We start from the raw sequence: 26,640 nt of genomic DNA, 5'->3' as shown, positions 1-26,640 counted from the left end.
TGTTACAAAAGTTCGTGTTCGTCGAACGGCTTCTCGCGTGATCTTTACTCATGTCTTCGTTCTCTCATTGCCTTTGTGCCCACTGTTAAATTTTTTGTGTGTTTGTCTTCTAGACGGAGCGGAACAGTGCGAATAGGCTTACCGCTCAGCGCTGGGGCTAACCCGAGAACGGACTTCGGCGCCGGCGCATGCGCGACGAGTTTGGTAGAGAAAAGGACTAGTCTGCGAAAAACGGCCGGGCCTCCTCCGCACGGGCAGACAGCAAAGACGACGGCCAAGAACGACAAAGTAGGATCCTTGCGCAGTGCATTCTGTCTAACGGCTCTTTGTGTACCTGGAACCTCCAGAGTTTAATATCTACCCTTGCATATTTCTAAACCAGTATTTTTGTGCTTAATGTCGCTTCAGGGTTCATATCGCCGCATGAGTTCAATTATCAGTTATTTTATACTAGACAGCAAAAGCTGTACAGAGCCACGTAGAAGAGCAGAAAGTTGGGCGATTTGGTGTATACTGAAAAAAGCGCGAAGGAAACACAAGGACGAGAAGCGTCGTTTTCTCTCCTTACGTTGCGGTATATAAACCACGGTTGAATTTTTCTCTTAAACCTAATTATTATTTGTAGCATTCACTGATTAGGGCATGTTGCAAACATAACTGCGAGAGTTTCAATGGAAAGATATTATTTCGTGACTTTGAATTTGCTGTGTTTACATCCATTGCGGATTTTTGAAACACCCTAGCCCGGCTGATGACGTCTAGTCTCCGCAGCGAGTGCGCAGGGCCTTAATAAAAACTACATTTCTGTATTGAAACGAAACGAACGTGAGGCGACTAAGACAAGAGCGGTGTGCCTTGTCACCGAGTCGCAAGTAGGGATTACGAGCAATAACCGTCCGACAAGATAAATTGATGCGATTATACGTTGCTTATGTGATCGTCCTCGCTTTGTGTAGGCAAGCCTCCTCTTATTTTGTTGCGTTCTTTTGCTCTGGGGCTTCTCCAATTTGTACTTAATGCGCTATGAATGAAGGGAGCGTTTAGTTTCGAAAGCGCAGAAGCGCATATCTCTGCGAAGTGCGCATTCCGCATTGAGGCTATGTTTCGGGCACTGCGATCTCTTAAGTTGCAACGAGACTGTGTGAGCGAAGCGGCTGCCGTTTGAGACGTTCAACCAAAAAAGAATGTGAGGGTGCGTGCACTTTCTTTTTGTTTTCGGAGGGTGGCAAAATAAAGTCACTCGACCAATGGGAAGCTTTACTGCTCAGCTCTAATTCACACATCCAACTACTGGCCGAACCCGCCGCCAAGAGTTAAGACCTCTTATCCATATAGTCTGGGCGGAGAGCCTAAAAAACTCCCTTTCTGTTGGACAATAAAAGTCTTGCCATCCAATCCAAATCCGTGCGCTTATGGAAGGAAAGTATTCAGGAAGAACCCAGCGAGCGGAGTGCGCGACATAGAGTGAAGTGAGGAAATATGTGCCGACACGTGGCAGCCATTGCAACGTCGAGATAATAAATTTGGCCATGTGTGTCCGAAACGACGCGCTTAAGAAGGAAGTTGATGATCGGTCAGGTTGCCTCGAGATCGACCCATCGCGGTGCGGATGGAATGTCGCGCGTTGTGATCACATTCGCGTCACGGCGGCGTCGCTGCTGATCATGCAGTACTTCGCGCCACTCGGTCTCTTGAGGGGAGCTGTGTGCGCTGCGACTAAAAAGCTCGTATCAGAATTATTGGAAGCAGCTCTTGTTCGAAGACATTCGCCTTAACAAGTAGTAAGGTTAGATGAGGCAACGATGTTGCTGTTCTTCATTAGTGATGTTTACGCTTGTTCGCTAGCCCGGCGACAAGTTGTGACGTACAGAGAGGACACTTTCTTCAACTGTACCCGTTTATTTACGGTTACGTTACAAAGTGGTCGGCAGGGCCGCGGAAATAAAAGTGAGGGTGAGGGAGGAAAAGTAAAAATGAGGACATTTGCCCACCTCTGCTCGCAACTGCCTGAAATCGCGTGACGTACGTGCCGTTCGCTATATCCTCCTGAGACCCGAAGTGAATTTGAGTGCACAAAAACTTTGTAGGGTTTCAGAATAAGCTGGTAGGAGTACAAAGGTGAAAAGTGAGAGATATTTTCTCAACAGAACTAATAGTTTCAGCTCAGCACGATGTCCAATATATTGGACACTAGGACTCAAGCCGTATTTTCCCAACCAGTGGGCGTGCCACAAAATACTTCAGATAAAGCTGTGAAAGTTGTGCGAAAAAAATACTTTATTATGACAAAATTCAAAGTAGCAAAATATACGTCAACTGAATAAAAAAGTTTCGCTGTGCTCACTTGCTGTGTGCCTTTTCGAAGCATCTTATGTCTTTTGTTATGCAGAACTGCTGACATTTTGTGCAAAAAAACTTTGTTTTCATGGAGCACCCCTCAAACCTGCCGCGCGCAGCGTTAGCTGCGTCAGACAGCCTTGGGAAGTGGTAGGCACTTTTGTTGGTCTCTCCTCGTCGAGCTTGCTTTGATGGTGGGCTCCACTCAACTTCACTGTCACTCTCTGTTTCTTGCTTTTTTTTTCCTTGATGTTTCTTGCTTCTTGACGTTTCTTGGATTTCTTGCTGTTTTTGGATCGGCAATAGTGTCGTCGTCGCTGTCCGATAGGTCAATGTCTGATGTGTTGGAGGCCGCCGCGGTGGCTCAGTGGTTAAGGTGCTCGGCTGCTGACCCAAAAGACGCGGGTTCGATCCCGGCCGCGGCGGCTGGAATTTCTTTGGAGGAGAAATTCTAGAGGCCCGTGTACTGTGCGATGTCTAGTGCACGTTAAAGAACCCCAGGTGGTCGACATTTCCGGAGCCCTTCACTACGGCGTCTCTCATAGCCTTAGTTGCTTTGGGACGTTAAACCCCATAAACCAACTAAACCAACCAACTGATCTGTTGGCTTGTGCAATTCTTTGTAAAACTGCTTCGGCCGTCTCATCAGGAACGCGAGGCCTGTCTCCTACAACAAAAAAGACGTTATTTTGTCCCCAGCCGTTAAATACCAGCAGTATTCGCTTACAGTTAATGCGAAAGCCATCTCAAAAGCGCGGTCAAAATAACCGGGCTGAGTCCCAGCGTCCAACGTATTGGACACGTGAAATCAGATTGAAAGCACAAAAAAGTTAGGTCACGTAGAGTTATAATTATGATATCTACATGTTTTCTGTTCTATTTTTGTTGATATCCAACAAAATTTACGCATTCAAAGTAGGTAAAATCGCAGAAACAACACTTACTTCTCCGGCAGGTGCCATAGAACGCCGCGCCGCTGAACGCCGCCGTTTTCGAATTGTTTTGGCGGGAAAGTGAGCAGTTTAATTTCAAAAAACGTGCACAGATGGCGCCACCAGTTGTCCAATGTATTGGACAAGTGGGTTTTATGAAGATGAATCTTTCGGCGCGGGAGTACTGGCTTAAAAGCTAATGTCCAATATATTGGACAAATTGCCATACACGGGTCTCAGGAGGATATATAAAAGCGTGTGGCGTGTGCTTGCCTTCACACTAAGCCGTGGATGAGCAACGTGTTGGAACTAGTGCTTAGACGATGTATCGTCGCCGTCAAACGGAATTCGATCATCTTTACGACATTGGAAAGGCGTCAGATTGGATCGGCAAAAGAGAGAGCCAGACAACGTGCCCGATAACGAGCCGAAACCGAAGAGGAGCGCGAAGATATGATATAGACCAGAATCCAGAGCCGCTCCTGGGCGCGGCCATTTTCCGCCGACTGGTGCGCCGCGGTGCGGGCGTTTCTTTGGGGACTGCGGGGCTGCGGCAGCTCCGCGGCCGCGCCTGCATATAGCCGCGCTTCGGGCGCTAAAAGAACATTGCCGAGCATACTTCCGCAGCGTGGCTGTGTTGCAGGAAGTATTCACGTTATCAAAGGGAGCACATTGATGCGTTTTAATGACATTTAGTTTGACATTCACGTGAATTGTGCTGACGCTTAGAACGCGCTCGTGCTTGTATCGCTACCGTCTTGGTGCTCCATTGCAAAAAAAAAAAAAAAAACTTTTTGTTCAATATCAAGTATTAGGTGTGCGGCTAGCATGCAGTTCCAATTCCAATGCACTCTTAATCCTTCGGCCATAAAGTACCACCCGCAAACAGGGCTTTCTTGTCGCATGCATGGTGCGCCAGTTTATCAACAAATTACCGCTGTGAGCTTAACTGAGTCGCAGCACCAACAAAAAACAATATTTGTCATGGTTTATACAACCTGGTGCATAAAAACGTACTTTTGCTCAAATTATCAAAGCTTGAATAGATATTAGCAGCGAATCCAGCTTACACGAATTGCGAGCTCCGAAGTCGTGTTCATTTTATTCGGTAGCTCTCGCCGCGTGTGACAGCGTTGCGTAGGCGTTTGGCTAAGTGTGAATGAATGTATTAAAATCGACACTACGGTAAACCCTTTACCCCCCCCCCCCCCCCCCTTGATCCCTATGACATGCGTGCGGAAAGAGCAACTGAAATCGGTAGCGGTCGTGCTTACAATCCTGTGCATGAAATGTGTTTAATGGGAACTAGAGCAAGCTCAGCGCAAGGAGGTGATCGAAAACACGCGCTTCGTCGGGACAACCTTCAGTCTGCAGCTCGCCTATCCAGTTACTACACCACTGATTCAAATCAATAAATCCACATTCCTGCGCCTATGATAGCGCACGTAAAAGACGGCAACAAACGATACGCCAGCGCAGAAATCTGCTTAGAAGTGCCGGCTTCCAGTCCGTACGCTACCTGGCCGACTACTCCGCGGGAAAAATCCTTGCTGTTTGCAATACTATTCCAGAATTTCCCTGAGCAGCGCCGCCGCACCAGCGGCTCGGTGTAGCAGCGTCGCCACTGCGGTGCCAGCGTTTAGAATCCTGAGCCAGCAGAATATCATCATTGAAAAACGTAGCGCGAAAAACGAGACAGAAAAGGTGAAGACAGGACACGAGCGCTAATCATCAATATCAATATCATCATGGTGGGCACAAACAACGAGACAGACGCGCACTGCCTCGCCACACTTACTCACATCCAAATGAACGGAAAAAAGCTCGGAGATGTCACGACTAACTACGCGCAAGATAACCGCAGTACTGTCTGGTAGAGGGAAAATGTGAGTAGTGACGCACAACACACACCCTCATACGTTATGATGAAGCACTACAACGACAGAAGCGAACACGTAAACATGCATTCTACGCGCGGCGCCGGCGCGACCCGCAGTCCATCGGTCCGCATGCGCCGATAGATGGCGACTGGTGTCGAGAGTAGGGGCGCGCCAGCAGCCTGCGTGTGAGGTTAAAAGAAAGAAACGGGAAAGTGAACGCGCTAGACGAGAGCAGAAATCAGCAGCTTAGGCTGCCCGTGCTTCTGCTTCGAGCAGTGCATTAACCGTCGATGAGAGCGTTTCACCGATGGTTAGCGAAGAGTAGCCAGTTGCTCACCGACATGCATATACGATTCGCCTGGCCCAGTGTGTAAGTGCGACGAATCGATATGCAATAAAGTTTGATGAAAGTTAAACCATGTCTAACCATGCTTAACAGAGCTTTCGCTCGTCTTACTAGGTTCCGCAGGGATGAACCACAGGTATAATTTTTTTCCATCTTTTTTTGCCCGTGCCTATCGTGATGCAGAGCTGCGTCGAAATATCGTCGGTACTCAATACGACCTCGGCGGCGACTATAGCGATTGAATGAGCCCCGATACTCTCTGTAAGAGATTTCGCCCTTTAATTGCGAGCTGCGTAAATCTTGACCACCACTGCGTCCCAAATGCTTCGTGAAGAAGGCTATAGCACGCATACTGTTTGTCGCAAGAACTGAATCCTACACAGCATACATTGAAAACTAAACCTTGGTTGCATGAATCACTGGTGCACCACGCAGCGTGACCGGCAGTCACAGTTGGGAAAAAGGAAAAGGTAAACATTGCGCCACGTTTGTAACCTCTTGCTACAAACACAGCAGACGCAGCAAACTATTTTAGGATTTACAAGAGGCCTCTGTAGTGAAGTTACAGGTTCTTCGCCTCACTTCTTTGAGGTTCATGTGATTAGGCGGGGGTAGACGTAACAGACCGCCTCTTCTCGATGCCGATAGATGGAGCTAGGGCACACGATGGATGCACATATGTTTTGGGCGAACACAGACCCAACTTTACAGAAAAAAAATTTAGGGGGTACATAATCTCCGCCTTAGTGAACGAGGCGATAGTATTTAAGGGTCAGTACCCATATACGCGGATTTGGTCAATTTCAACTTCACAATCATAGATCCCTGGGAGTCCTCATATACCTCTCCTGGCGCAGCGGTACATGCGTCACTGCCCTGCGATGGCAGGTGCTGCCACCTGTGGGGCTTGTGCGACCCAGGTTGCTCTTCCCGAGCATCCTCTCGCTGCCAATCATTAATTTAACAGCCATTTGCCACGGTGGACAGTTTGCTCACAATGCGGGGGGCAGGTACGTGTTGATGACGCCGTAAGGTCATGTGACCTAGGTGGACCATCTTGGTGGGCCACCTAAGGTTGCTTCTTTTGGGACATTTCGTGGATTTTTCGCTCACGGTCAACGACGTCGACACCGACGCCGGCTTTTGTGCGACACGGACTTCTTAACGCTATTTCGTTAAATCTAGCAGGACGACGTCGTTAGGCACTTGGATTTACCCTCGATGATTTCTGTGAATACTTTATTTAAACCGAGGCCTCACGCACTCTACAAAATTTTCCTGGATATTCAAGGTGGGCGGAGGTCAGTGGCGCTTCAGAAAGGGTGGGGCAGACAAGTGGGTTGACACTGGCGGTGGTCGTGTGGGCGAAGTGGTCGCGCGGCACTTTTTCACTTCAGCCTGCTAGTTCCAGGGTGTTCCTGCAGGCCGTCTGCTCTAGGGCCTTTAATTCCGGGGCCATTTTTTAGCGCGACGGCGTTAAGACTCCCGTCGTCGGCGTTGTGAGCAAAGAGCGTTGCTCGGGAAGTGCAAACTGGGTGGCACAAGCCCCACCGGCGACAGCACCTGCCATCGCAGGGTAGTGGAGCACCGTTTAACTGCTGCACCCCTGCGCCAGGAGTGATAACGAGGACTATCAAGGATCTAGAATGTAAAGTCACGAATGACCAGTTCCGCACATATGTACATTACCCCGGCCGTGGCGGTCGCATTTTGGTGGAGGCGAAATGCTAGAGGCCCGTGTACTGTGCGATGTCAGTGCAAGTTAAAGAACCCCAGGTGGTCGAATTCTCAGACTCCTTCAATATGGCCTCCTTCATTGCCTGAGTCGTCTTGGGACGTTAAACCCTCTTAAACCAAATCAAACCATTAAAGCTATCGCATGATACCCTTCACGCTGAGCCTATAGTGTGATACAACTTAAAAAGAAAAAAGAAACAGCAGTTGCTAACACCGGGCCACTGATCACGGCATCTTGTATTACTCCGCTGGCCGATCGTAACAGTAAACGAAGTCCGCTTTTTAATGTTTCGCTATCTTAACTAAGCCACGTATAAAAACTCTAGAGCTTTTTTCTCGTGATAAGGTTCTTATTTACGTATAAAATAAAAGTTTCAACAACGGTCTACTTTTTTTTCGTGGAGGAATTTTGTAACCGACTGTAAGCGTTCCCTCCAATTTTCCCTACATCCAACCTGAGCGTCCTTAAGGCCGTTGTACGATCGTTTTTGGGCGGATCCGCCAGCGAGCGAACCGCTCGCTTTCGGCCTTCGCTCGTGCGTGGGGCGGAATGGGTGTTGTACGATCATTTTGGAGCTGGCGGACGAGGCGGATGGTTTAAAGCGTTCCGATTGGCGCGCCCGGGATTGCCGTCTGTCCAATAGCATGCTCCTGTTGGCAACCTAGACGGCGCGAAAACGTGGTCTTTTTTTGCTCCTCGGCGACCGGCACCTAGGCTGAACTTCGGCATAGCCATGGCGTGCCGAAGTTCAGCCGGCAACAGGGCGAAGAACTTTGCACACGCAAAGGTGACGCCACGCGGCGAACCACGGAGATGCGAACCGGTTTCAAAGTGAATCGTCTTGTGGGTTGATGCCTTGATTCCCCGCTGTGCCCGCGCATTGAGCCGCTGGAAAGAGCTTCCGTACTACTGGGGCACGTGATGGAGGGCGAAGAAACGGGCGCATGTACAGTATGGTAGCACTCGAAATTAAGGCAGGCTGTGACCTGTACATATCCGCGTGAGCGAATTCGGAAGCACATATTTGCGGAATCTGTAACGCGTACCAATCCCACGGATGCCGGGATGGATGCGCGCAATGTCAAGACCGCATACTAGGGGTATTTAAAATGAAGGATGTCAAATTTTCAGAAAGGAATGCTGCGACGGTCATACAATGACAAAGGATAACAATTTAACTGACAAAAGAGATTATGAAGTCTGCATTTATTGGGAGAAGCCCAAAAAACAACTAAGACAGGCGGAAAATGACATTATGGAGGAACATATGTACCAGTGAACAGCCTCAAGAGGGAACAGTTATTGATGGATGAACTGAGGGGGCTAATTAGAAGCACTGTCCCCATAATGGGACAGAGGTGTGAAAAGGCCCAGGGAAAGTACCTGAAGGCATTCCTGAGGTTATAATTGAAAAGCAGGATTAATGATAGCCATCATGGGTGAACTGACACTTACTGGGAATTCTTGTATGCAGTGCTGTACAGTTGGATACTAATTACCGCACATGCATTTGAGCATTGATCTTGCATAGTGATGGAAATGGGGCAATAGCTGCTGGGTGGTAACTGACAAAGGCCAGCATTCTGAAGTAAGAAACAGTACGTGCAGCATGCACTCCATACATGCGTATACACAGTGGTTCCTGCACTCTGTCGTTTGTTGCCACAAAATTGTTGCATAGGGTTCTCTGTGCTGCTGAATGATAGCAGTGATGTCGGGTGAATATGACTGTTATTATTTTCAACTGGTAACCGTCTGTGAAATCAAACACATGCTTTTAGTGAGTTTCCATTGTTTGCAGAAGCAAACCGACATCCTGAGTGGAGTACCTTAACACAGACGTATACCTACCTACAACATAACTGCAAGTAAAAAAATAATGGTGCATTTCATGACAATGGTTTGCTGGATTTGAGGATGGTGACCTTGTGGAACCCACATCAAACATCTGAGCAAGATGAAATTGCTGTGACTGAAATTTTATGATTCTGGTTCACATACCGCGTACCTCATGTATAGTAGGACAAAACTTAAAAGAAACAGCAGTTGTTAGCACTCGGTCATGGCCCGAGGCATCCTGTATTACTCCACTAACCAATAACAGTAAACAAAATTAGTTGTTCGATGCTTGACTTTATTAATCTATCCAGGTATCAGAATTCTAGAAGTTATCATTTTTTCTTGTAATAAGCTTCTTATGGTAGTATACAATAAAAGTTTTAACAGCGGACTACTTTTCTTGGCGCAGAAGAATTCTGTGCGGCGGTCCAGATGGCAGAGCTTCACTGCAGACTTAAATTGAATCTGACTATAGTGTTCGGTGATAACATGTTCTGACAGCCAAAAACCAAAACTGAACATTGGTTGTTGACTGAGCTTAGATGCCAATTCAATGCAAACAAAAATATTTGTTGTAGGAATAGATACGCATAGTTAACATGAAACAAAAAGAGACAACCCGCAACAAACACCTCACAGATACTGCCAACTGTCCAAAGCGATATCACGAACAGTGTATGCTGGACTGTCCTACACAAGAGGTGACGTAGAGCAGATGCCTCTGTGTGCTCTTAGATAAAAGGGAATAGTACCGAGGCTTAGTCCATGCTACTGCTTCTGACGTCAAGGTGACCTTGACAAGATTGGTTGTTGCATCTGTAGAGAGGGCATCTGCTGCTGCTGATGTGGACTGCTTGTTCACAGCCTTTAACAATGCTCTGTCATAGCACGTTAAAGAACCCCAGGTGGTCGAAATTTCCGGAGCCCTCCACTACGGCGTCTCTCATAGCCTTAGTCGCTTTGGGACGTTAAACCCCATAAACCAAACCAAACCAGATCATTTTTGCCCAGCTTGGTTCTTCAGCTGTGGGAAATCCAGCATCACCTGTATATCATTCTTCTTGTGTCCCTGTTCACTCCCGCCGCACTTCAACTCTATCCACATCATAGTATGTGTGGTCAAATGACATCAAACACGCCACTGTCTCTCATTAAAGAAAAGGTGTATGTGTGTATTATGCATGCATGAAAAAATCAGCATATTTTAGCATGTTACCATCAGATATGAATGCATCTATACATGAGGAAATTACAATGTTCCCAACCTTTACTAATATGGAAGATCAGTGTTAACTGCAGGTGTTTACAATATCACAGAAAAATGACGACGCAATAATACTGATTTCTTTTCTGATTTTTTTTCGTCATGTTTTTCACACCATTACGAAAATCGAAATAGAAATACCGCTCAGTGGCTTCAAAGCGGATATGGTGCGCATCACTGTACTAAAGTGCACGCTTTTGTTCTGCAGTGACAGTGGGCAGGCCGCTTCCTTTTACCAGTGCTTCCTGAGGTGACATTGTGAACATTGTGCAAACCAGTATGCAGCATAGTAAACAAGTGTGGAAAGTGCTGTTGAGAGCCAATCAATGTTGACATGCACAGAAACAAGGTGGCGTATTGTGCGTACGACCACAAAGCATTCATAACTGTCCCATGGATTTAAAACAAAGTGGTTGCTTCATATTTCAGAAAAGTATACATGTGCCATCCTCATTAATCCATACATAATTAGATAAGGGAGTAAGTACACTGGCCTAGAGGTTAAGGAAATGCAAGAACCGATTTGGAAAGTTTACATAGCAAATATTGGCGGAGACTAGGATAGAATGCGTTGTATAGTCAAGGGAACGGGAACTGCTTCATATTTTGCAGTTACCTCAAACAAACACAATCATATCAAGCAGAATGCGAAAAAGTTAATTTTCAGAAATAAGAGCTATGATGTCTCAGGACAGAATGAATTGAAAAATAAGCCATTGAAGTATGTGTGGGCCATAGATGCTTAAGTTCTCCAGTAAAGCTCTACAGCAATCTTGAAGGTACGTCCTTTCTGATCAGTAAAAAATAATATGAGAAATTTTAAGGGCAACTATGATTCCCAAAGCAGCAAGCAAAAGAGAGAATCTGTATTTGTTAATCGATATCCGCACCACTTGTTATATATAGAATGATGTCGTACTAGTTACTAATTACCAATTTCTTAGCAAAATATCCTTATTCCACTGCCAGTCTGGGTTGCAAGGAAACGAATTAACTGAGCCATCAGTAGTCATAAGGAAGTTGGAAAAAAACCAAGTTGAAGTCCGGCTGAAGGATGACGAAGAAAAACAGAAAGGCAGTGATGACTTTTGTCTTTTATTGCTATCTCTTTGCTGCAATCTGATGATGAGAGCTTTTAAGCTGAACCAATTGCCCAGTTAATACTATCCTTAGTACATGTGACTATATACAAGTTACATGCATAAGCATACAGATGTAGAATTCTCACTGAGCCACATCATGAAGTCAGTGTGTTGCTCAGCTGAGCAGAACAGACAAGCACAAAGAGAAGCCTGGTCAACAACAGGTGGGTGCACTAATGCATGTTTAGCTTTGCAGTGAGCGAATGTAGGTAGCTAGAGCTAGCTTGCGCAAAGTTAGCCCAAATGCTACTATTGTGTAAATCTGCCCCGATAGTTCTCAATGAACACGTTATGCATAAGAGAGCATTGTACTGGTTTGCCGAGGTGACCGAGTGACTGAGCACTATATCAGATCTATTTGTTTTCATATTTATCACACCTCAATGGTCCTAAATGACGTTACTTTAGTAGCGAGCTTTAAAATGGTGTGCCAGGTAGGAGCTCAGTGAGTTCGTAATTTATAGCATGATTTCTGTAGTAACCACTTCGCAGGACAGTAAGATACACAGCCTTGTGGGATGCAAGACCGTTACAGCCTTCTGTGGCACGAACAAAAACGAATCTTGAAATTCAGTGGCATATGAGCTAAACGAGGCACAAGAGTGTTAGTGCACCTAGTGCACGAGAGACTACAAGTTGGGACTGATTAGTTGGGGACGTGTTGGTAAGGAGCAAAAAAAACCTGCATAAGATGAAGACATTCAAATATGCACTTTTGGTGCTGTCACACTGGACCTTCAAAAATGGCCTGAGAAAATAAAACAAGCGGCTCAGGACTGAAGACTGAACTAATTCAAGGATTCTAGTTAAGTTAGATTTGTGCCATGTGCCATTAGAATACCCAAGTTGATGACACACAGGGGAATTGAATGCAAGTAACTTGGAAGACGGTGATACTAACAACACGTCATGGTGTAAATATCCTAGGTTGTGGGTGGGTGTATGAGGATTATTAGGTATTTGAACCAGTATACAGTGAATATACCTTTATCGGAAGGCCTTATAAGTTGGCAAAATGTAATGCTGACAATAAAAAACAATATTACGGCATTCTTAGTAACATTAGCAAACAGGACAATCCAGGGCATGCTAATTGTTGTTTTGAACAACTGAAATGCTGGTATTGATTGCAATATGGCACACACCATATGGCTGTCAGTGAAGGCATATGACAAAACACTGAAGGGATGGTAATAATGCAAGTAATGAAAAGCTGAGGCCCAAAGGAGTGCCTTGGCGGACGTCCGAGATTGCAGGAAAAGGCAAGATACATAAGAATTGGCAAGGGAAATTTGCCGAAGGCTGGCTGTTTAAGCTTGGATCCAGTTTAGAGCTATTGGATGCAAGTTAAAGCACGAGAAAACCAGCCTCACATAAATAGGGGAAATGCATGCTTTTTCAAAGCAAAGAACAAAAGCATCATAGGGGGATGTTGCAGTCACGGTGCATGTCGTGAAGAACAAGAAAAAGTTGGCTATTGCAGAAATGTCTTCTAAAAGCTTGCCGATTTGAATCAAACAACTTAATGGGCCAAAACAATCTAGCAGGGTCAAGAGTATGAAATGTGTTTGGTGATTTGCAGCACATGCCAATAACACAAATAGGGCCATAGGTGCTGGGTGATGAAGGATTATAAACAGAGGGGCCAGGCTATAATAAGGCAGGAAGCTATATGTACAGCATGCACTAGAAATGCCTATACAACCTACTTCCTCTCCCGTTGTTGCTTTCTGTAAATTTCACAGAACTTGATCATAGCGTACTGTGGGGTGCACCGGTGGCAAGTTGGCATGTCGAAACTGTGCTAAGGGACGACGACAGAGCAAGAATTGCTACCCTGTGCAGTGATGTTGTTACCATCGTCTTTGTTCCTAGCGTAGCTTTACCAGCTCCACAGGGCTTATTTTGCAGTCTGCAAGTAGTCATGTCTGTAGCAAGCAGTCACAGGCAAATGAAGGTGGTAGCAGACAGACATATGCAAGTGCATCGACGAGATCTTCTCAAAGCTTTGAGAATGGCTTGTTAAACAAAGTGCTGCGGCTGACCCAGGAAGCACCGCTGAACAACCACTTAACACCAATAAGGCCGATTTCGCAAGCAGCTCTGCAACAATAGCATTGCGAACACATCCAGTTTCGTACCACTGATCCCCGGATCGAAAAGGACCATGAGCAAAATCAACAACAGACACTGTCATTGCCTATGAGGTGCTTCAAGACCACTGTATTTTTCTGATTGCAGTGGAAACCAACATCCCACTTGAACTGAATACTGCCAAGTATTTGTCAATATTGACTTAACACTGCTATGCAGAAAGAGAAAAAAAGCAATGGCAAAGGTTTTCTCAATATTTTTTCTTTTTCATCAAGACTCGTTATGCTCAACTTGCTCTGTGGTCAATTTTGATTGCATAAGCTGCTGCCACACTTTTTTTTTTCTGCGCTACATCAATTGAAATGCTCATGAAAAACAGACTTATGAGTTGGCACATATTAGAGATTTGTACACTGTCAATCAGTCGTGATTCAAAAGCGGCAATGATTCTTGTTTCCATGTTGTTACAACCTAAACCGAAATGGCTAGCGGAAGTGTTCAGTCACCCATTCATCACGCCGATATGTTTATTGCAGGCAAATGTGCGCACAGCCGGCAGGAAATAAAAAGAAATGACGCTCCCGAAGATACATTTGCACTGCACCGATGTTTTAACACAGGTTGCACAGTTTCTCCGGCGAGTCGTAACCCGAGCACCCATCATCACAAAACGTACTGAATGGAGCACCAAAGCGCAGAGGATGGCGACATCGCTGTTGTCGCCGCAAAACAGTCCTACGGCCGTGCAGCCAAGCTCGCGTCGCGTCACGTCGCACACACGGCAATTCTCAAGCACAGTGCCAACACGAATCGCGAACAAAATGGTAACGAATGCGTAGCCAGCAACAACGTCGTGTGCACGCTTCGGTCGCGATCACTGCAACCATCGCAACGAATGCGACTAGCTGCACAACGCCACGTTCATTTCAGCATTCGGAAAGCACGGCGTGCGTAGTGAGCTCTCGAAGATGCACATTTCACTGCCTTGACGTAAAAGCACTCGCTTCGATCGCAATCACTTTCACTACGCGGACACTAGTCACTGTGCTAGGCAGCTCATGCACGCACAGAAGTTCACCGTGAGCAGCTGTGGCTCGCCGCTGTGCGTGATGATCCTCGCAGGAATTAGGAACGCTTGCAGCAACCACAAACAGCTCCATATAAACACTTCGTGACACCGCCAACTTGTAGGTCTTGCGTCGGTTTGAAGAGGCGCTCTGTCAACTACATCAGCGTCGATTTCAACTCGGGAAACTGTCGCTGCTCGCCGCTGCTGCACGCGGAGAAGTTCGCAGTCGCTCTGAACACTCGTAATATCAACATGTGGTCAATATAGTATGCCTCGCGGCATAGGTGCCATCTCTACAGCCACGACCTATGCCTCGCTCCCCAGTTCAGTCGACGGACGGCCATCTTGCCCCGGCAGGAGCGGATGCCTACGTCACGTAAAAAGCAGCCAATCGCTGCAATTCGGTCGCCGGGCGGTTCGCTCGTCCGCCCCAAAGTTGAAATTCACCAACTTTCCTTTCGCCTGCCGAACGGGGCGAATGCCTATTGTCTGGTCGTTCGGTCCGCCAGTCCGCCTGCCTGGCGGATCCGCTTAAAAGCGATCGTACAACGGCCTTTACCGCTCTCTTTCACTCCACATGAACAAAATGTTTCGCAGAAACGCAGTAACTGACAGCGTTTTCGGCATTTTTGTTTTGATCAGAAAAAAAGACTGCTTATTACAATTTTCTTTTTTGGAATGTTCACTGACTGGCGCATCGCGAGCTGAAAAAGCTTTTCTGACGCAGGTTTCGTCACTACGAGCACTCATATTTCCCGCTTCTTATGCTCCGCTCGTGACGCCACTATCGTCACAATAAAATACAACGATTACAACACAAAAAATTTTTTGCATTATAAAAAAAACCATGTATTTTTATTCTACCATTTTATTTTTGACGCTAGTCGTATGCTTCCAAAAAGAGTGACTTTTTAAAAGTAGTGAACGGGAGCTAATGGCCGTGTTCAGCCAATCTATAGCCAATCCAAGGTGCAATTCGATCCGATACGTTCTGGAGCGACGCAGTCTGAATATCGAGAAGAATAAGCGAGGTCTCTGCGTGAAATATCGCGTTCTAACTCGACAGTGTGCCCTTGCAAGTGCTGGTGATTCCCCCGGGGCTCAAGATACAGCATATTTTGTCTGTGCCAGTGCTCGAGCATCTGCTTCAACGCCGGCCGGAAGCGACCGGCACTCTTGACAGGCTGCTAAGCAGGTTGGCGTCTCTATTTACTACTCATGTGCGTCTTCGGATGTGTGCGGCGCGTGCAGATCAGAAGCAAATAGCTTAGTTAGCACGTCCATTTCGGAGAGAAAGAAAATGTGCCTGTGCTATTTCTGGTGCGAGCTGAGTACTCGAGTTGCGTCATTTGTGCAGCCAGCGGTTTGCTGAGATTGACGGTGGACATTGTCAGTATTTTTCAGATCGCGGAGTTTGATTACGTTATGGATAGCCGCGAAGTCGGTTCTGAAGCTGCCGTAGCGAGCATTAATGATGGTCTCAAAGTCGTCACACTGAAAGACGAGAATTATTCGGTACTATTCATCGTCGTTCCCGTGGCTGTCACTCGTTAAACAAAGCGACTGGGTCTTCGGTCGACAGTGCAGTTTATTTTCTCTCCCTCTCGTTAAGCGGACAGTGGGGCTGGGTTCCGTGCCCCTACTGTTGAAGGCCAGAGAGTGCTCATACATGACAAAACTTTACCTAAAGTCAGTTGAGGCCAACGCAAGGTCATCGCGTTTGAGTCAGTTCGTTCCGTTCAGTTAATTCCAAGGCGGCATAATACGAATGTTTAGCCTTATGTCACATGCATTCCCTTTTAAATGTATGAGAAGGTTGGCGGCTAGCAGCTCAGGTATGCGCTTTTGATGTATTAACTAAGCGTGCGGAGCAGTACAGAAATTGTGATGAATAGCTCAGAAAACGCAGGCAGAAAAACAAGAAATACGCACCTCTGTATTGTGTTATTTTTCACGGCGGTTTTCTCGCTGTTCATCCAAAAAGTGCGCACTATCAGTTGGTCTGTTTCCTCATTGATAGATACACAGTCAGTCAGTGTTATTTAAATGTATTTTTACACATTGCTGCTGTAAACTCAAAGCCCATGGCTCTCAATTTTACTGTAGCTAGCATTGTGTCACACAGATGCATTTATTTTCTTCCAACGTAATGCTGATATTCACCTAAAAATTTCCTCATCAGAATTCTCCAGAATTTGAGTTTAAGAGTGCTGCTTGCTGCAAGCAATGCCGTGCTGTTATTTTTCATGTAAACAAGTATAATTTTTGTTGTGCGCTGTCAATACAATTGTTAACAACTCATATAAGATATAAATTATAACTTTCATGCCTTGAGACGCCCATGCTGTATTCATTGACCTCTCAGAGGCATTTGACAAAGCCCTGCCTTTTAGGACTCTAGCCCTGTTACTCGAGTGTTTTCAACAGCATTTCATATGACTGTTCGATGAACTGAACAGTAGCTAGCTGTGCTACATGGCAACGTCAACTACCGTTGAGATCTCAACGGCTGTTCAGTTCAGCGGTGGTTGGGAGTTGCAGTTGAACAGGTCAGCTGACAAGACAGCAGTATCAAGTATTAAGGTTGATAAAAAATTTTCATATAGAGAATGCAGTTATGTTAACTACCAATGGTGCTTGCCTTTTTCCCCTGCGTGCTGCTAGGAACTTTGTCCCGACCACCTCCTTTCCTTTTATACGTGCATACATCAGTGACCTCCTGTGGTGGGTCGAGTCCGGTGTTTTGATTGTATGCTAATGATGTGCTGCTGACTACTTTATTTACCTCAAAATTGCTGAGCCTTCAAACTCCGTCCGTATGCAGGCAGAATTTGAAAACCTTGCTGCATGGTGCAAAGTTGGAATGTGGAATTTAACTTAACTTAATCCAAATGCATGTTCACGGCAAAGTGCAAAGCAGATAACGTTTTTTTCGTCTCTGACTGCGTTGCGATTAATGTAACCCAAAAGCTTGCGTCTTTGATGGGCAACAAAGATGAAAACAAAATGAAGTAAAGATCTTGCTTTGGAGGGACCATCAATGGCTGAAAATATGTCATGAGATTCTTTCGTTACGGATTTCATCAGTAAATATGACTGCATATCAAAGGAAAACAGGTTATTCAACACCTGATAAAGTCCTGCCATTCTCGTAGAAAAAAATAATGCACTGAGAACTCTTACAAAACCTGCAAAACTAACAAAAAAAAAACTACAGCACAGCAAAAACAAAAATAAAATTGTAAATTGTGGGGTTTGACTTCCTGTGGTGACTCGTGGGCTATGAGAGACTCTGTAGTGGAGGGTTCTGGATTAATTTAGGCTACCTGTGGTTCTTTAACGTGTGATGACATCGCACAGCATACCTTTTGCAATGCCTTTTGCATTACACCTCCTCAGCATAACTGCAGAAATCAATTATGCACAGCACATCAAGAAGCACAGAGAAGCTAAGTAGAGAACAAACATTTTAGGCTTGATGAAAAAGACGCTCTCAATCAGTAACATTCATATGCAGATTTATATTGTATTTAGTATCTAATACATTTTTAATGATAATTCGGTTTGTTCATTGTGCTTGCAAGAGAACTGCTTGGTGCAGCATCAACGGTGTTTTGGATATGTGTGGCTGACATTTATGTGAGACAGTTCTAATTGCTCCTGTGTTCCTTGGTGTCACTAGGCGCCTATGTGTGCACTTGTGGAAACTTTTACACTGCTCATATCTAATGTCGGCATCACTATTAGTTAGGGCACCACAGCATCATGTCAAGTTGCGGCTACCTTATTACAGTAGTTTCCTGCTTCTTATCTCCTAACCTGACTCTCTGCAACCCCTTGGAATTTACTCTGTTACCCTACTACACACTCAAGTGATACGTTTGCATACCTTGCCGGAATTCATTTAACTTGATTTTGGTTGGGGTATCACTTACTTTTGGTCTCTTTTTTTTGCTTTTTTCTGTTAATGTTACCCAAAGATTTAACTTAGCTTGCTTTGTTTCACCACAGAAAGTACTTTCACATGTAGTACAAAGTGCGATGACGTTGTACAGAAACTGTGGTAAGGAAAGCAGGAAAACAGCCTCAGTTATATGGCTTGGCTAGCCCCATCCCTCATAAAAACTGTTGGTAAGGAATGGACTTATTATCACAGTGTATCATGCAGTGGCAAGAATGGAAACTACCATTTTTTCTTGTGTATCGGTATAACAACAGTGTGATTGTGACGCACCACTGCCCATCACCTTTAGTCCTGCCCACTAACTATGTTTGAGAAGAAAATTGATGTGTAAAAGAAAAAAATGGAGCTGTTTTCACAATTGTGTCTTATGAGTAGATTCGATAATCTTGCCGCATCTGAACTAGATGTGACTGTGGTATGAAGCATGCACCCCTGCCACATCTGCTTTAGCCATGTTCTTGCAAAGTTCGATTCCAGTGTCATTTCTAATTGACTAGTCTCTATTGCAGTTATTCTCATGTGTTCTGTGCATGTTATGAGACTGGCACATTGTTCTTGCTCGACATGCTGCCCCCTGTGAGGCAAATTAGCTTCGATGGGAATTTCAAGTTGCATGTTGTTGACTGTGCAAAATATTTTGTTTATAACTATTGGTCTGAAAGGTTCTTTTTCCTGCTTATCCAGTTGCGAAAAGCTGGCACACTATGGCATACATTTGCTGAGTTTTGATTTCTTCTTTAGAAGAAAAGTTTTATGTTAGCATGTTCAGGTGGATGTGCAGCAGGTGCTAAGATTGATGCTTTGATAACACGGATGCATACCCACAGGCCTCTGTGTGGGTCTGGTAAGCTGCAGCGTGCGTGCGTGCGTGCGTGCGCACAAGTGGATCTGGAGGGATGCAGTGGCTAGATCGCACTGGGCTCCCTCCTCCGCAGTGCGGTGGACTGACGAGGCCCAGGCGAGGGAGAGGAGGCCGGGGGCGTGGCCTCTCCAGGGGGCGTGGCCTCGGTGCGATGGCCTCTCCGTATCACCACCACCAGCAGCAGCAGGCTGTGTCCCAGGCACAGATGCAGCCTCAGCAGCACATGGTCCTGGGGGCGGGGCCGGGACTCGGGGGCCCCGGGCTAGGGGCAGGGCCCGGAGGCCTGGGCCCGCCCCTCCTGTCGCCCGTGCAGCCCGGCGGGGGCGGACCCCCGGGGTTCCTGCCCGCGGGGCCGCCCGGCCCGGGTGACGGCAGCGGCGATGCCGTGCCCCAGCCCAAGGACTTCAACACGGCCATCATGTGCCGCATGGGCCAGGAGATTGTGCAGGAGATCGTGGCCAAGGCCATCGAGCTGTTCCAGAACCTGAAGGCGCTGCAGGTGACTGCCCATTTCACGCTTTTACTCCTTGCCACTGTTGGGATCGCAGTGGAAGTCGGGGCTGCATGGCACAGATAGGGATTTTAGTCGACCAGTGCAGATGGATCATGAATTGGAGCAGGTGACTATGGGCAGTGCACTAGCTACTGGTCTTATTCTGATGGCAGTCAGTTCTTGAAAGAGTTGGAAAAGTAGCAAAAGACATGATGACAAAACCGTGTGACATTTTTGCTACATTTTATTGAAGTGGGTAATAATGTATTGTAACAGTTACCAGAACCATTTAGCTGAGATGTTGATTCATTTGCGATGTTCATTGCATTACTCCATTGTTTGGACTTCTCTAGTGGATTGACATGCTGTCCTTCTACTACTGTAAACACAAGCTCAGTGTTCAGTACATCTTCGAGATATGCCTACGTACTGTGTGACATCCTTGGCAAAAGGAGCACTTACCTGGTACAAGTTATATCTCGGAGAACTTGGGAAAAGTGGGAAATATCAGAAAATTAAGCATTCCTGAGCAGTTCACGGAAAAGATGGGAAATAGTTGCTGTGCCCATTGCCTGTTAACCAGTTTCAGTGTCACTGACGGCATTGATGAACCAGGAGAATAGGCAACAACTTTGGTTGTCTCCGTTTCGGGTGGGCTGGATCAGCCCAAGTTGTTTCAGACCTTGAAAGAGTGACATTAGACTGAGCATTGCACTGGTGCAGAAGTTAGTGGCAGTGAAAATTTAACGAATAATGCTGTAAATTGCTTAATTTTCGCAAAGACCTAATTTTCACATTTGCGGATCACATGGATCTTGTGAAAAATTGGTCCCGCGAATTGTTTGGGAGTATGTATGGAGCTCTACGGCACCTATCACCTCTGCGTCTCGAAATTAAGTGCTTGCAAAATATTCTGAATTTTGAGACTTCGCCTAAATTCTAGTTGTTGAGCTGGCAAAAGATAAGCTGTTTACATGTTTTTAATTGTATTGCATTGGCAGCAAAATGTGGTAGCCTGATTTTGTGCTTTGCATCTTAAACAAGACATTGTCATCATCAAGGCTTTAAGAAACATTAGTCTGCTTACATTTCATATTGCTGATTTTTTTTTTGTTAATTAAGATGTGGCCACTGATTGAGTGAGGAATGACTTGTAAAGATTTGTAATTTCAATGCACCACAGTGCCAGACTGCACAGCCAGCAATGGAAACTTTGCTAATGACCATTGCGAGCCTTATTCTCGTTGTTACTGCGCTTGCTACTTCACTGCTGCACTTCCCATTTGTCCTACTTCTGGTGATTTTCATTGGGTGTTAACTGTGATGCATGGGCAAGCTTTCGCTGAGGTCCGGGAGCTGCTGTGTTCGCTCACATAATTTGCGCACTTGTTTTCTTTCAATGAGACTTCTACAAGGGGGTGTGAAAATTATTTGACTCATTCAAAAAAAAACTGTAGGAAGGTCATAACATGCAAAAACGTGCATCGATACAATCGCAAAGCCAGCAGGCAAATGCAAATGGAGGTAAAACCACTGCATCGGTGCCCTTGTGGTAGAGCACCCGCCTCGGCTTCAGGAGGTGGTGGGTTCGACTCCCGCTGTTGGCCGGTTGCCCACCGGTTTTCCCAAAATAGGTACAGTCGCGGGTGAAAGGATTAGCACACATGATGGAACACCAGAGCGCCGGAATGACAATGCGTGGCGCTGCGGGTTGCGAAGAGGCTGATAAAGAGAGTGCCAGGCCGTTCCCATTCTAGAGTATTAGGGGCGTTCAGCGGACTGCCACGGACCAGCAAAATTATTGGCTAAAAGCAGCGCTATCATCTATTGCTCCCGCGAGTTCCTTTTGACAAACCATTGCGGACATTAAAAAAAAAACTAATAAAAAGAAGCCATCTTTGCTCATGATAACCAAGCCAAAAAAAAATGCCGCATGCACAGTCATGTAGGGTCGGCACTTCAACGCTCGGGCGGTGCACGCTTGATAAAGCTTCCTTCCTGCCGTCCCCCCCTAGGCTGCAAACATGGAAATGGCCCGTTAGGCAGGTCTGCGTACCGCAGCGCCACGTGGTGAGATATACGAATTCTGATCGCCATTGATCTGTGCTAATATTTTTTGCTCGCGACTGTACAAGCTATGGGCTGGCCTGGTGCTCAGTTTCCTAGGGTTGCACGACTTGGAAGAGGAGCCTGTGCCTTCGAATCCCGTCAGAATGGGACTGACTGTGGGTTCCGTTCCACAAAATTTGACATGAATTCAATACACCGTATTTACTGGATTGTAAGTCGACTCGAATTCAAGTCGACCCCCATATCATATGTCAGGAGAAAAAAGAAAAGCTTGGAGGTTGCTTAAGCTTCGCCTTAAATAGTAGAACGCGATAGCATTATCCAGCCGCCGCCGCTTATCGCCAGCCTCTATCGGCCGCCTTGCACGGTATGGGGTTTAAATGAGGGGAGATAAACACGTATTCCCCGTTTAACCGCGGCTGAGCCAGTTCAAAACCGCGCGTACCCCACCCCGTGGTCGCGTACGCTACTGAGCGCACGCCGACCACGGCGGGCCTTGCTCTGCGGGAACAAAGGAACGACACACTGGCTGACACAAACAAGGCATTTATTGCTATAGCAACAATAACGCCAGCTAGCAACAAAATACACTGAGGAATCTAGGATGTCCGACTCACCAGCACGGCTACGAGCGAACGTCCGCCCACGGTAGGGCAAAGGGATAAACTCCAAGGCCCGACGGAACGAGCTGAGGGGAAGACGTTTCCACACGAGGACGCCCGCGGCCAAGAGCGGAGCTTGCGCGTGAACGTCCACACGCTATCCTGTCCCGGGGAGAAGAGGCCCCGTAGCTCCACGCGAGCGCGCAGCAAAACGCCATCCGTGGCGCTGGTGTCGCTGCGACGCGAGCGCCCTCCCCTGTTAGTGGAAAGTCACCGAACCGAGAGGAGTGCTTTGCGGAGGAGCTAACCACAGGGAACTAGCGCGTTGAGGGAAAGCGAACGCAGGGGACGAAAGCGTCCCCACATCCCCCCAACCTTAAAGGGACCCTGAAATGGTTTCTTCAATCATATTTCATTGCAACAACTCTGTACAGGTGGTCTCTGCGAGTATTCTAGTCTGATTCAGAAAGCTGCGCGTGGAACCAATAATTTACAAACAATTTTGCAAACTTGCCGCTCACAGCCGATTAGGGCGACACCTCACCGCGCGTTTTTACCCGCCCCTACCACATGACGTAAACTGGGCAGCCTTGGCCATGGACTGGGCGACCCTTATCATTGGCTCTGCCCACTGACGTCACGCGCAATTTTTGCAATATTTCATTTGAAACTGAGCACTGATGCTCCTTGAAATACTATTTTATTGATTGCTTATTATTTTTTAAAACATACGTATTCAGAAGTAAGAATCCAGCGCATTTCTTGAAATTAATGTGGTACTTCCGGTAAAGAAGGAAATCCGTCTGCTCGCAAAAGCATGTGTTCTAGTCAAATCTTGGCGCCCGCCTTTGCGAGTTTCCTAGCTGCGCCGACGAATCGCTGCTATAGTGTACTAGAATTATATACATCGCTGCTGTCGTCGCCCTGTGGGTCTCGGTATGGCGTGTACTGAAAGGCTCGAAGCCCATCTCAGCGGTGGCTGCACGCAGCCGCGCTTCGAGCTCCGAATCCATGCTGTTCGAGCAGCAATCAGGAGACAGATGTGCGAAAACTTGGACGGCGCGCCGCACCGATCGTCATCAGAAAGACTGCCAGCTATACTCGAGCAGTGACAAAGCATGCCTGCTTATGTTGGGAGCTTTCGGCAACGGCACCGCTCGCGGGCTCTCCGAGCGACGAGCTCTGCTGCTGCCTGGCTGTCGTGGTCGTCGCTAGGCCTATAGCTCGTTTCGCGTCGAAGTCGCAGCGGCCGGCGCTTCGGAAGTCGCCTGAGCTATAATAAAAGGCTTACTCTACACATCGCTTTACAGTCAACAGCATCATCTCACAATAAAGTAATAGTATGGTCACTTTCCGCGACGCCTTCAGCCGCGAAGCGAGCGGGCGCCAGGCAAGCCGGACCCCAACGTCAGGCCAGCGGCAGCTGCAAGGCGGTTGTGGCCAGAAATTTGCTCGTATCACAGTTATTACCTTTACCAGCAGCTCAGTATTGGTCAGCGATCCTCAAAAATGACACATTTTTCACATTTCTTGGCCTAGGGTTTATTATTTACGTCAAGAACACTCTTTAGCTCATTTTTTATGACGCCGGCAGACCTGATCCAGACCGGTCGGCCGGCCAGCATGCTCGGCGTACTTGACAATTCGCACAAGGAAATACAAAACAGCCATTCTACCAGAGATAATGCTTCCTAGATTCGAGCAACGACAACATGTCTGTTCAAAAGTGGATCTTTCGGCAACGACACCGACTGCGGCAACGCCGGGCGACGAACTGCGCGCTGGTCCCAGGCTGCCCTAGTCGTCGCTAGGCCTAATGGTTTCGCATCGCTGACGGCGCTTCGGAAGTCGCTTGCGCTATATCAAAAGGCCTACTCTTCACATCGCTTTACTGCGAACTCGTCCCATTCCACGACGCCTTCAGCAACGGAGCTAGCAGGCGGCAGGCGAAGCGCCGCAGCAGCGCCAAAGCAGCTATGGGATGAAATTTGCTAGTATCGCATTCATCACTTTTACGATCAGCTCGGTATTGGCCAACGACCGTCAGAAGTGATGCATTTTTGACATGCATCTATCCCAGGGCTTGCTATAAACGTGAACAAGCAATACTAGCGCGTTTTTCACTCGCCGACGGCCGGCATCAAGGCTGGCAGGCCGGCCCGGCGTGGCTCGGCCCCGAGCGCCCTGAGGAGCGCGCTGTACGTCATCACGACGCTGTCGCTCTCCGTGCTCGCTTTGGCTCCCGCTTCCCGTTGTTGCGTCTGCCGCGCGCGGCTCGTCGTTGACATCTAGCAAGTTGCACGCAGGCGACGAGCTGCGATCGGACGTTGCGACGCCGTTCGCAACAGCGCACCGCAGTGAATCGCATTCACTTTCGCACATGTGTCTGCGACCACCGGAAGTAAACAAGCAGAGCGCCTTTGCTTGACGTATGCATGGGCGGAGCATCGGCCTGTCTTTTCTTTTTTTTTCGGGGCGAGCCCCGCGTGTATGAGTTGAGGGTGGTATGTGGGGGAGAGGAGGAACATCATTTTTAATTGGCGATATCTTCGGTGTTGATGGAGTTCGCTTAACAATTTTTGCGGTGCGGCGACAAGTGATGGAATACCGATCTCTCGTGGGCTTTTGCTAACCTTGGCAAAGAGCTTTTCAGGGTCCCTTTAAATAGACCCCCGCGCCTGCAAATTACATGCTATGGAGGAGTCTCCTGGTCTTCATGCACTTGAGGCAGGTCGTGCAGCGGAGCTCACGCCGACAGAGTGCACGCAGTCTTCCGCGGTATTCCGAAGGCGGCGTGAAGGTCTCCGCTGGGACGACTCGCATAGCCCGCGGACTACGTGCCCGCAGGCCCGCGAAGAGGAGGGCCGGTTGACCACTGCAGGCCAAGATTCCGCAGTAGTCGCCAGGGGAACAGCAGCCAGAGGTGGCTGCTGTCTGGTCTCGCCACAGCTGCCCCGGATGGATGCGGCGAACAGGATACAGGCCGCTCCGTCGCAGCAGGCGGCAGCGAGACGATGTGCACAGGACAGCAAGCCGCAGTGGCTCCGCTGGATCTGAAAGATTGCCAAAACACACTCCGCATGCCTTTAACGTAGGTCACGGGAGGGGTTAACGGCGTACACAAAGACCTGGTGGCTCAATGCTCAACTCGCTAGCAAAACGTGTCGGGCGGCTGTGCAACGCAAAGTTCGAGTGAACAAAGCCCTTTCTTGAGTTGAACGAGAATGCTCGGTTCATGCGAGGTTAAAAAAACGGGTGGGCCAGCAAAGTGCGCCCCCTCTCAATACCACGGTCCGGTGGTCGTGTCACTTTTGACAAGGTGCAGGCAGCTATGAATAGCCTTAGGCCTCACTGCCACTGTGAAGGTCGACGACCCCCAACAAAAGAAAGACCCGAAACGGGTTTCGTGCGCGCAGCCGCGAGGAGACATCAGCGTTGTGGGGTGGTCCTCCCCGCTCACTGCACGAAGCAGCTGCTGAGTGATCGGCGCCCACCGTATCGGACGGTGTCGGAACGCCCGGTGCCGAGCTGCAATACCAGCGAGCTCGTAACGGCACCCGTGGCCCCAGGCCACCCGGCTCCCAGAGCCGCGACTCCCAGAGTCGAAAAAGAGACAGCGAGAAAATATATACAGAAAACTCGGACCACCCACGCGGCTTCCGTACTCACTCGCTTCGGGCTCGGCAACTCCGCGGGCGCTAGGCCTCGCGCTCCCTCGATGCGGACCAAGTGGTTCTTGAAGCAACTCCAGGAAGAAAAACTTGACAAAAAAAACATGCTGAGCATGTCGAAAAGTTCAAACATGCTGCAGCGCAATACACCTCGCACTCAAGAAAGCATGCCGCAGGTCCTAGCGATCAAAATTCACACTAGGCCTACCACTTGTCAAGTCCGGACAAAGAGCGTTCCTCGAACCGAACTGACAGTCGTCCAATGTTCCAAGAGCAGGCCCCACGTTGGGCGCCAGATGTGGGGTTTTAAAAGGGGGGGAGATAAACACGTATTCCC

At 47.6% G+C, this 26,640-nt stretch overlaps 1 protein-coding gene across 2 annotated transcripts in view; it reads left to right on the top strand.

Annotated features, from left to right (window-relative positions):
• LOC149369444 (mediator of RNA polymerase II transcription subunit 30-like) overlaps positions 1-26,640 on the top strand; it is a 77,541-nt gene that overhangs the window by 30,474 nt on the left and 20,427 nt on the right. Inside the window, exons 1-2 of one of the 2 annotated variants that reach the window (XM_089558556.1) lie at positions 15,605-15,836; positions 19,541-19,966. In XM_089558556.1, the coding sequence (XP_089414682.1) occupies positions 19,619-19,966 (348 nt within the window). In that variant the 5' untranslated portion in view covers positions 15,605-15,836; positions 19,541-19,618. Of the gene's footprint in view, positions 1-15,604; positions 15,837-19,540; positions 19,967-26,640 lie in introns of those variants that run through there. The other variant, XM_089558551.1, reaches the window with a different exon arrangement.

The sequence above is a fragment of the Amblyomma mixtum genome, chromosome 1 (genome assembly GCF_055824585.1).
Source record: "Amblyomma mixtum isolate Tamu chromosome 1, ASM5582458v1, whole genome shotgun sequence".
NCBI lineage: Eukaryota > Metazoa > Arthropoda > Arachnida > Ixodida > Ixodidae > Amblyomma > Amblyomma mixtum.
Note: the sequence above shows the minus strand (reverse complement) of the source record. Positions and strands in the feature narration are given on the sequence as shown.